The sequence below is a fragment of the Mangifera indica genome, chromosome 19 (assembly GCF_011075055.1).
Source record: "Mangifera indica cultivar Alphonso chromosome 19, CATAS_Mindica_2.1, whole genome shotgun sequence".
NCBI lineage: Eukaryota > Viridiplantae > Streptophyta > Magnoliopsida > Sapindales > Anacardiaceae > Mangifera > Mangifera indica.
In genome coordinates, this window is record NC_058155.1 from 11,636,796 (window position 1) to 11,648,511 (window position 11,716).

The 11,716-nt window shown below is 34.1% G+C and overlaps 1 protein-coding gene and 1 long non-coding RNA gene across 4 annotated transcripts; both read left to right on the top strand.

Annotated features, from left to right (window-relative positions):
- Positions 1–809: 809 nt before the first annotated feature.
- LOC123203108 lies at positions 810–2,326 on the top strand. The gene is made up of 2 exons (XR_006499193.1): positions 810–1,912; positions 2,039–2,326. It is a non-coding gene; the product is annotated as an uncharacterized LOC123203108 (long non-coding RNA).
- A 3,309-nt stretch (positions 2,327–5,635) lies between these two features.
- LOC123203723 (protein DA1-like) lies at positions 5,636–11,716 on the top strand. 3 transcript variants are annotated; one of them, XM_044620181.1, is made up of 13 exons: positions 5,636–5,858; positions 5,956–6,147; positions 6,896–7,047; positions 7,266–7,356; positions 7,791–7,926; positions 8,343–8,463; positions 8,588–8,671; positions 9,105–9,224; positions 9,353–9,565; positions 9,998–10,063; positions 10,149–10,267; positions 10,916–10,974; positions 11,200–11,716. In XM_044620181.1, exons 3-13 carry the CDS (start codon positions 6,937–6,939, stop codon positions 11,499–11,501), a joined length of 1,422 nt encoding a protein of 473 aa, XP_044476116.1. In that variant the 5' UTR covers positions 5,636–5,858; positions 5,956–6,147; positions 6,896–6,936; the 3' UTR covers positions 11,502–11,716. The 3 variants fall into 3 exon arrangements, with proteins under 3 accessions (XP_044476116.1, XP_044476118.1, XP_044476117.1); XM_044620182.1 differs by having other exon boundaries at positions 5,638–5,858; positions 10,001–10,063; XM_044620183.1 differs by lacking the exon at positions 9,353–9,565 and having other exon boundaries at positions 5,637–5,858; positions 10,001–10,063.

Below are 11,716 nucleotides of genomic sequence, written 5' to 3' on the forward strand. Positions count from 1 at the left end.
CTCTCACTTCCTTCTCTTTCATGATTACAAGTACAGGTGACCATGGTAGCTTCAAGGCAGGGTTAGGTCAGCGAAAATAGATCCGGTTAGAGCAGGTTATCTTTGGTTTATATTACATACATACAGTCGCATGTTTTAGTTGACTTTTGACCTTTTTGATATGATTGTACAGTTGTATAGGATTACTCCATGTTTTCATATGCTTCTAGATAAGTTTTTATATGAGTATATACATCTTTTGTTTGCTTCCAGATTTTTAATTTTCTTAGAATAATTTTCAAACACTTTTAGTGATGCGCTCATTTTAAAGTATTTCAAAGAAAAAAAATAGACGCTCCGGATATTAATTCGTAACATTTCTCTTTTGGTGGGTAGTACTTTTTGGGGAGGGATGTTACAGTAGGTGGTTGCACTTGAACGGGGATGTTGGAGACTTAAAAAGTCTCACATCTAATAAATAAAATATAAGAGAGTGGTATATAAATGTGTGGATTGGATTTTAACATAAGTCAATTAATTTTGTGTAATATGGGCTTCAATTTTCATACTTGTAAGTCCAATATATGTTTTCAATATGGTATCAGAGCACAAGTTAAACGGCGGGTCTAACAGCCTAAAATATTCCTAGATACAAGTGACAACGTACTTAGTCAAAAACTAGCTAAGGTTTTTGACTGAGTCAAACGGCAAGTCTAACAACCTAAGTAGTTACACTTGAGTAAAGATGTTGGAGACTAAAAGTCTCACATCTAATAAATAGAACATAAGAGAGTGATATATAAGTGTTGTGAATTAGACATTAAGCCAATTGATTTTGTGTAATTTGGGTTTCAATCTTCACACTTGTAAGTTCAATATATATTTCCGACAAAGATGAATAAATAACCAGAGAAGTTTTCCTGAATTCCCTGTAGCCGTGGGGAGCTTAGTTTTGAAAATTACTTACCATCATTAATTTTAAAATGAGTGAAGCCATCAAAGTTCATCAATGTTAGCAGAAGGCAGATTGAAATTAAATTTTGAAACACATCCTGGGAAAGGGTAATGTGCTGAAGATCAAGACTGTTGAAATTCCTGAAGCCTTTGCAAATCTCTATACCATCTTTCTTGCGTTTAAAAAATTCAAGCTCGACCAAAGTTTCAATGACAGACTTAACTATAATGCTATGTTGATTCCAAAAATTTCTAATTAAGGGGTCCAACAGAGTTCTAAGTAACATTCTTCAAGTCCGGTAATACTCTGCACTTTTTTAACAAGGAATCTGGCAATGCCACATAATCTTTAGCTGAGAGAACCTTTTAGTCATATAATGCACTGTTAAAGGGCCCTCTTCTAAAGGATGTTAAATGAAAACAATAAATTTTCAGCTTTGAGACACAAGCTGACAATGTAAACAGGCCCACGTCTGAAATTTCAAAAAATTTGAGGGACAATACAAAGACGCCGAACAAAGAGTCTCACTGGGCTCCGCAGTGAAGATACTTGCTGAAATAAGGACTTTTTAGCCCAAAGCCGAAACTATGACAATGCAACTTTTACAAAAAGAAGAAAACGAAGAGTTTGAAGATAGTTTTGATGATGGGACTGATGTTAACACTCATGATTCCTTCAACTACTTCGACGATAAGTCATCAAAATTTGACGAAGAAAATATTCAAGAGTTAAATTTTGATGATGTGAAAGTTCATGAAGGCTGCCTACAACATTAAGTTCCTTTGTCTTGAATGATACGGAAAACATGCACAACTCAGAATTGCCATACCATATACAATGGGTGCTTTTGTGAAGTTTAGGTTGATAAGTATTCTGTTCGGGGATTTGGAGGATTAATTAGAAGAAAGAAAGGGGCTGTGGCAATCCGCATCAATTATAAAGGAATCATAATGGTGTACATCTCTTCTCATCTCTCTGGTAAGTTCGTTTGCTCCAATGTGCCTTCTCCATTCCTGGCCAAAGCCAAGGTGTTTGCCCGATGATAAAGCCAATGTTCAACATGGGGTTCTCTGTTTGTGAATTAAATTGGTTACTTTCATGCAGCACAAGCTCGCAATGTGGACGAAAGAAATTCTCAATGCAGGCACATATCACACAAAATTTTCTCCAATAACGTAAACCTTTATGCAACGCGAGCCAGATAGCAATATGGTTGGGGGATCTCAATTACAGGATACAGAGTGATCTTCATCACAAAGTATGAAGACAGTCAATTTTTGTTATGTATTTGCATTTGTTTCCGCTTTGTTAAGAGCCAAAACCTGATGAGCACAATGGTAACCCTCATGTTAAAATTTGGTGCTGCCAATTTAAAAGAAGAGCTTTCTGAAATGTTTTGTATCAATTACAGCTGCTGACCAGAAAAGATCAACTGTTACAAGAGGCCAAAAGAGGGAAACCTTCAATGGATAATCTGAGTTCCATAAAATCAATGGGAGTTTACACTGTTACAAATCCATTAATCATATTTACAGTTCTGATCATAAACCAGTGAAAAAAATTACTTCTGTAAGACCTCTTGCGAAGAAATTAAGAACAAGGCATCTTCTTCATCTGTCAAGTTCACGTGGAATAGTAAACAGCAAACACTATCAAGTCTGTAAGACCTCGTCAAACAAAGCATTCAACGAGCTTGTGCATTCTAAGCCAACAGTTTCCCTGGCCATGGACCCTACTTGTGGGGATCGAACAGCAGTTGAATTCGGTAAATCGCAGCAGCCTGCAGATTTCAAAAACAATACTTTGAAAGAGTTTGAAGTGGTTTCACCTAATTAAGCCATCTCCGTTGAATTCGGCTAGTTTGCCATTGCCACCAAACAAATTAACAATAACATCATCAAAGTGGGATAACCAAATTGTGTGCTGCTGAGTATAGGAACTGAGGCTGAACCAGATTAACTTCAGGCTGTTAAAACTTAAAACTAGCAGAAATGGCGGTGCAAATCAACCTCAGAAGACGTGGGAAACATGTCATTATTGTTTAAAATAATAATAATGTTGATGTTGTTCATACAACAAGGATTCGCATTGACCCGTGATTTAGGCAATAATAAAAGTTTGCTTAAATGTGAACGGTCGTTATACTTAACCGCGTAAATGTGGAAGGCAGGAAAGACTAATACAAATCTTTTGTGTGTGGATTCTCAGAAGCTGGGTTGGATTTTCAACTAACACGTGGCCGGCGACTGATGTCGATGGGCTCGGCTCATGACTCAAGCCTCACGTGAGCATGACTCAAAAGTTTCATCTCCGAAGTTCTAAATTAAATCATCTAATGCTACAACATCTTTCCACCCGATTTTATTATTAAATAATTTTTTTTTTTTGGCATGAAAATTTATACTTTTCATTCAGTTTTAAATGGTTTAAAAAAATAATATTACTAAAGTAAAATAGCCATCTAAAAGTTAAAAAAAAAAAAATTATTTTAAGGATTTCACGTTAACAATTTAAACATTATAATTTTACCTTTTTTTAATAAATTTAAAAACTTGCAATTCAAGTCTAGAAACCTTATTTGTTACCATTAACAATTTATCTATTGTAACCAAATTTCAAATTCAAACTTTGACAATGACTCATTGATTTAAATAAGTAAGTCGAAACAATCTTAACGTTATTAAATTCTGACAATCTTCAACAAATAGAGATAAAAGAAATCAAAAAAGACAAAAGTTTACACAACATAAAAGATGACTTAAAAAATAAGAGTGTGAGATCACTTGTTACCGTACAAGAGATGGTAACAATTGTGGTAGGAAGGGTTATCCAAACTTGGGATAAAGTGATGGTGAAAGATAGTGACTATTAGTGGATGTAAGAAAGAACATGGCTTATAAGTCTACGAGTGTGGGGTGGCTAGTTGGGGTACGAGATAGTACTTTTAATTGTGGTAGACATCGATAAAATGAGTGATAAAAATGTGAGAGATATTAGGTGTAAAAGAGAGGATTACTTACAAGATTACTGAAATAAGGTGACTTGTTAAGATAAAAGGGTAGTAACTCAAGGACAACAGTTGTAATAATGGAGGGTCGACTGAACCACATAAGAAAAAGAAGATAAAAGTGAAAGATGAAGAAGAAAAGAGAATTTTAATATAAAATTGATATATAAAAAGGATATATTAAAATTTTATTAATTTGAATATATATAATATCTTTGAAAAGTAAAATACTAAATTAGGAATTTTCAAATTTACAATTTAAGTTTTAATTGGGAAAGGTTGATTTATACCTTTACAAGGCAAACCTTGAGAGCGAAAATGTTTAATTGCTCTCTAGCATTCTATTTTTTTAGTTTTTGAACACGTGCTCATTACACACATATATTTATATAATGAGGTAATAAACTTTATTCAATAAAGTATGACAAAGGGCTTATTTTTTTATTGAAATTACTTTTTTTTTCTCAAATTTTTACTTATTATTATTTAAAAACTTAAATATTCATTCATAAACTATCAAGATTAATCAAATCGGTTGATTTTAAAATTTTATCTTCTTTTTTCTTGAAATTTTAAAAATTAATAATTTTTTCCCATAAATTGTCTTTTTAACTTGAATGGTTGGTTTGAAGGAAAGATAGGGAGAGAGAGAAAATGCTGAGAGGGAGAAGCCGTCAGAGATGATGTTGAAAATTGAAAAATAAACCCTAAAAAAAAAATTATTTTTTAGAACTTAATCTAGAGAGGATATTGTTAGTTTTTAAGATTTTTTTGAAAAAAATGAGATAAAAATTTAATTTATTTTTAACATAATTAATAAAATAATAATTTTATCTTTAAAACTAATAAATTTAACCATTTATAAGTAAAATATATAATTTTTTGAAAGATAATAAATAAAAACTTAAAAAATAAGTAAATTTTTAGTGAGAATAAGACCTATGACCATAAAGTATTTATAAAAGGGCCAAAGGACTATTTCCCACCTAAAGTATGCTATTATCTCAAAGTTCCCAGATGTCTTCTCTTGAGAAGACGAAAAGCTTAGTCTCCAACTTTCCAAACAAAGGCGACGTCAGATTTGGGTCGATCGATGTTCTAGAAAAGGGAAGAGAGGCCGTCGAAGCATGTTGGTGCATCAAGAAAGCTTCGTTATAGGCAATGGCGTCGAGGATTGAAAATCAAACCTTAGGGAGGAATGCTACTTTTTAAAACTTGACCTAAGGGGAAATAGTTAGTTTTTAGGGGTTATGAGGAAAAATAGATTAAATTTGAATTTATTTTTAATATTATAGATAAAATAATAATTTTACCCTTTAAACCGTTAATTTTAACCGTCCATGGATGAGTAAATGAGATTTTAAAAATTAACGAGAGAAAAATAGCATACCTTGGATGGAAAATAGTCCTTTGGCCTTATAAAAGTTACAATAGACCCCCGTTAAAACTCAAACAAAAACATTGTAGATAATACATCATCTATGATAGAATGTTAATATATATTTAATTTAAAATTACTCCACCAAATCAATGCTATCTTTCGTGGTTAGCATGAGACACGTGGATCAAGATTGCTATGATCTTACACAACATTGACCTTTTCATCCTGTTTTTGGCAAATTTTTTTAAACCCCTACGTCGACTGGCTAAATTTGAAGTGCTTAGGCAGGCTTTGCATATATTAATACCGGAAAGATTGAAAAAGGAGAAAGAATAAAAGAACATTGTTGGGGGTCTTCAGCGTTCTTGTTGAAGAATTAGGAGGACCCCACATGGCTTCCAAATTATAGGAAAGCTAGTCAAAACTCAATTGGGTTTGATGATTCTTCGCCAGTCGGATTTGGGTTATCAGCACAACTATCCGTTTGTGTTTTTACGTTTTCTCAAAATTTGACTTTGAATTGGCTTGCAATTCAGGTACACCTCTATTCATTCTTTGCGTATTTGCTTTCTATTTCTTGTCATTGTGACCCATCTTCATTCTATTTTGATATTCTCGTTGCTGCTCTGATAGATTCTCCTCCGCTTTGGATTGAAAGCGCTTAAAAGTAAAAAGGGTCCCTCCGCTTCTGAATATATTGTTTTTGAATAATCTAGCGTTTTTTTAACGAGACTGTAAATAGGCCTTTTGAGGGAATTGGATCTTTATCTGATCTGGTTGCGTTCTGCTTCTACACCATTGTCGCAGGTTCTTGATTTGTCAGAGGTGAGTCATATTTCCACTAGTTTGATTCTTAAATCCTTTTATCTTTAGGGCCTGTAACAAAACGCTACATGTCGTAAATTTATAGGCATGATGAGCTGGAAGAATCTGTGTCTTTTATCTCATATATAATCTTAAGGTTCTGGCAACTTTTGATCTTTTTTTCACTCATTTGTTGCTCTAACCGTCTGGGCAACACAATGCCTGGTGGGTGGTGGATTTTTTTTGTCAAGAATTTTGTTTTCTTATGCTTATCGAAAGAAATGCCCTACTCCAATGTGGGAATCGACTGTGCATGAAATGGATATGGAAGTTTGTTCTAATGTTGGGAAAGCATTTTACTATTACGATAGCCCAATGGCTGTATATATTTCTGTGTTTTGATGGTGTTTATTTTCGTCAATCATTTCTGACTAAATTTTACTTTAGTTTCATAGACATTGATGGCTCTCCTGAGATTTTTGTCTTCAACTATTTTCTTCTGACACTATCTGATCTTGATTTTTCTATGTCCATCTGATGGAAATTTTTTTTTTTTTAAAATCCCATGGGCAAATTATCATTCTTTAATCATTACATTTATATATTAAAGAAGGTATTTTTGATGATTTTCAATATTTGATGAGAATTTTGGTTCAAGGTTTAGGTTTGAAGGTTGTGGTAATCACTCAGACTCATCAGAATCATTCTATGGGTTTAGTGCTTCATTTTTGTTTGTTTCTTTTAATTTGCTGATTTGCTTCATGGACAGGTAAAACCTTCATCGACTATGAGCAGATAACATTATGCATTATGGGTTGGTTTAACAAAATTTTTAAAGGCTCCAGCCACAGAATTTCAGAAGGGCGTTATCGTGGTAATTACGGAGAGGAGTCGAATTCCTATGCACCTTCAACATCAGGGGTAAGTACATACATTCTTCTTCTTCTTCTTTTTTTTTTTTTTTTGGTGTCAAACTTATAATCCTTTTGATGGGATTTGATTGTCCTTTCATTGTGCTTGCGCATGCTTCTTGCATCTAGTGATATCTCTTTACTGCTTCAGCTAAGTTAGATACTTAGATGTCTGATGTCCGATGTCCTCTTACTCAACATATAACTTTTCGGGAATCTCAAATTTAGGATGTGTGGTCCGAGCAAGAGAATGAAGATATAGATCATGCGATTGCACTATCCCTGGTAGAAGAAAGTCAAAAAGGAGAAAGGGCGATTGGTGAGTACCTGGGTATTACATAGTAATAAATGCTCCATCATCTGTTATAAGGATGTACATTTTCTATTTTTTCTGGATCCTGTGACTGGAAATAATTAAGAAATAGCTTCTAGTTGTGTTTTTGAAATTAAAAGAATAACCCATTCATGGTGTTCCATCTGTTTCTATGACAATGTGTTGAACTCAATCTGTGCCATGCATCACTGCTTCATCAAATTTGGTGAGCAAACTTTGTATATAGGAACATAATTCATTCACATTTTCTTCATTCCTATTCTGGAAATTACTTTCATGGGTTGATAGCGTGCCAAACATTTGATGCATATAATACGGCCAGCATGTTGGCATTAAGCAATTGTGTTGAGTAATTCTATATCTTTATAATTGAATGTTCTACAATTTAATATATTTATTTTTCTCAATGCATTGAATAGATAGGAGATCTCAATTGGAAGAGGATGAACAACTTGCAAGAGCTATACAAGAAAGTTTGAACTTTCAATCTCCTCCTAGGTATGGAAATGGGCATCCATATCTCCCCATGCCAGTCCAATTTCCGACAGGGTACAGGTATGTATAAGTTATATGATCAATTACATTAGCTCATTCTATTACCAATAAAGCTGACAGCACCTTGGTTTTGCACTTATGCTTGAGTGCTTTTAAACGGGGTCTTAATTGCCAATAGGCTTTGTATTTTTGGGGAAGTAATAAGTAAATTATTCTATGCATAAGTATGCCAATTATGAAACTTGAACCTAGGATTTAGAATGTGAAAAACTTGATTCAAGGCCCTTCTACATGAAATGGACGTGTGTGAGGGATAATGCAGTTACTTTTTTTGGCCGCAACCATTCCTGACTTTAAACTGTCTGCTGTTGTTTCCTAAATTTCTTGTGGAGCTTCAATCCTCATCTCCTATTCACTGTTATCTCCTTCAAGCACTTATGCAAGAAATATGATTAAAGAATATCTTTATTTGGTAGGATCTGTGCTGGTTGCAATGCTGAGATTGGTCATGGACGATTTCTGAATTGCCTTAATGCATTTTGGCATCCAGAATGTTTCTGTTGCAATGCGTGTCGGCTACCAATTTCTGATATTGAGGTGAAAAGTTTAGTCCTAATTGTATTCTAAAGTACTTGTTTTTTGACTGATTAAGTTGTTTTGGTAGGCTTCTTATAGTATGTGATGTAGGTGTCTAACGTTTCTTTTGTTCATTTTCCTGTAGTTTTCTATGTCTGGGAATTACCCTTATCATAAATCTTGCTACAGGGAGCAGTACCATCCAAAATGTGATGTTTGCAATCATTTTGTAAGTTTGTCTCAGTATGAAGAGAATATTCTGTTTATAATAATATTGTTTTAAGTTCGTCTTTCTTATAACTTAGATATGGCCAATGGAAGGACAGATTGCAGATATATATGTAATAAATCTACTACCAACCAAATTCTCAGCTAATGTTTTTGATGTATAATTGTATTTAAATGTCAGTTTCAACGCACGTGTCATAATAGACTTCACCTTGTAATAGAATAATGATAGTTTTTGACCTCATAAGCAACAATTGGGATTATTTCTTCAAAAAATTCATGGAAAATATGAAAGCCTCATTTATGCACTTCATATTCAAATTCTGATTTTACCTTTTTGAGATTTTCAATTTAAGACATGTAAATCCATTTCTCTCTGTATATATTGCTCATCATCAATTGGTGGTCTTTCTGGATAATATATTTTTTGACAGATTCCAACAAACCCTGCTGGTCTTATTGAATATAGGGCACATCCCTTTTGGTCCCAGAAGTACTGCCCTTCTCATGAACATGATGGCACTCCAAGATGTTGCAGCTGTGAACGAATGGAGGTCAGTTTGAGTGAAATATATGCATCTTCATTCAAAACAGGTTCTTTAAGCATTTAAAAGGAAGTGTGTACTTGTGAGTTTTCTGTAAAAAAATTTTGATGCATGATAAATCTGCACATGATATGCAGCCACGTGAAACTGGATATGTTCCCCTTAATGATGGAAGGAAGCTCTGTCTAGAGTGTCTAGACTCTTCAATCATGGATACTAATGCATGCCAACCCCTGTATCTTGATATACAAGAATTTTATGAAGGTTTAAATATGAAATTGGGCCAGCAAGTTCCACTACTCTTGGTTGAGAGGCAAGCATTAAATGATGCCAGAGAGGGAGAAAAGAATGTATGTGGAGAATCTCTTAAACTCTTTTTATCATTATGACATATAGGACAATTTGGAATAATCATGGTTGGCATATCTTACATTCTTACTCACTTATACCGCTCAAGAACTTTAAAAGTGGCTCACATTGTCTTTTTGCTAGAATTTGTTATTGATCTAGTGAATTATGGTTTTTAATATTATAACTAGTGCATGGTAATAAGCCTCTTTAATCATATGTTTTTCTGTTTGTACTACACGCATATACAAAATCAAGATGATTAAATTATGCTGATACATTAAATTCAGAGAAACAAACATATAGATATGCCTTTACACGAGTTGTTTTATTTTGTGATTTTGTATTCTTCATCATTGTAAATGAGCCATTTGTTAACCATTTTTTGTCACTTCAGTAAATTTTGTAACCGCACATTCTTTTTCGTGTATCAGCAGGGCCATTATCACATGCCAGAGACGAGAGGGCTCTGCCTTTCTGAGGAACAAACTATCAGCACAGTAAGAGTATCTTTTTCTATTTTTGGTGAACTAGAATTTATTTACAACCCTGAGGGTTAACAGTACTAAACCTGAAAATCTCCAGATTCGAAGGCGAACAAGGCATGGAACAGGAAACATACCCATGGAAATGATAACTGAGCCCTACAAACTGTCACGACGCTGTGAGGTGACCGCAATACTGATTCTGTATGGCCTTCCAAGGTATTGTAATTTAACTCTCTTTACTATTTGCGTTAGAAGTCTAGAAGTTAGGTGGACTGCACAACACTAAAGAATGTACAAGTAATTTAAAGCATGAAAAAAATTTATCTATAATTGTTAATTGTTGTTGAACTGGGAATAAAGGGTTGTGATGGCAATGACAGTTCACATGTTGAGATAATGGGAGATTCATATCCCATAGACATTAAATGCTATAGACCTACAAAAAGGAACTTCTATTACTTGATATTTTGATTGCATTAGATTATGTTACATTTTCTTGTTGTCTATGCCCCCAATACTAGAATGGAATGATGGTTTGAATGACCTACTTTATTTTTTTTGGATGATCACAATCCTTGCCATGGTTAGCTGCAAATAGGTTGTTATAGTCATTAAAGGTTTAATCATGTGTTTGCACACGCTAATACATTCTTGTCAGTCGAAATTGTTGATGTGAGATGAGAGCTAATTTCTGAAACTGTTTTCCATCTCACTTATTTCCACATTTCTCTTTCCTTTATGGGTTTGACCTTGCCACATTCGTTCTGCAATTTTTTTTTATTAGCAATGAGATTTATAAGTTTTTGGCAATTGTAATTATTGGTTGGGTGTTTGATCTGTAATTTGAAATCTCTGTTTACGCAGATTACTTACCGGGTCAATCCTAGCTCATGAGATGATGCATGCTTGGATGCGACTTCAAGGTACTTTTTATCCCATCTCATGGAATTTAAAATGGGTCTAATCATATCCTTTTACAAAATTGACATAAAAATTTCAGGGGATGATTTCCAATTTTACATTTATTTTGTTTTTCATTTTACTTCACATTTCATAGCAATCAAACGACACCTAAATATGAAAACCTTGGATGTTTCATTTTGATGCCTCGTGGAGGCGCTAATATTTACATGTTTTTTGTTTGTAAGGTTTCCGAACTCTGAATCAAGATGTTGAAGAAGGTATTTGTCAGGTTCTAGCACACATGTGGTTGGATGCTCAGCTCCGGTCCAGTTCAGGCAATAATGTTGCATCAACCTCCAGAAATTCATCAAGGCAGACTAGATCAAAATTTGAGAGAAAGCTGGGAGAGTTTTTTAAGCACCAGATTGTCTCGGACGCTTCCCCAATATATGGAGACGGATTTAGAGCAGGGCAGATGGCAGTAAATAAATATGGACTCGGAAGGACTCTTGATCATATCCGAATGACTGGGAGATTTCCATACTGAACTTGTACAAGTACCCAACATTCTTTTCCATCTGCTTATTTTTTCCTTTGACACGGTTGAACATGAGGCCCTAGCATGTAGGAATCTACTCTCTGTAGATCAGTTTTTTAGGAGTTACTGATTGTTTAGCGCCCTGTGGCTGTGTTGTCAGCCACTGCAAACGTGATTTTGATTCTTTTAATTTTATAAAAGATAATCGTTAATTTTCTTCGAAA

Excerpts from the sequence above, each read along its gene's own strand:
- LOC123203723 (XM_044620181.1), top strand. The coding sequence starts at position 6,937 with ATGGGTTGGTTTAACAAAATTTTTAAAGGCTCCAGCCACAGAATTTCA. Across the intron at positions 7,357-7,790 it reads AAAAGGAGAAAGGGCGATTG|ATAGGAGATCTCAATTGGAA; the intron begins GTGAGTACCTGG and ends TGCATTGAATAG. Across the intron at positions 9,566-9,997 it reads CCAGAGAGGGAGAAAAGAAT|CAGGGCCATTATCACATGCC; the intron begins GTATGTGGAGAA and ends TTCGTGTATCAG.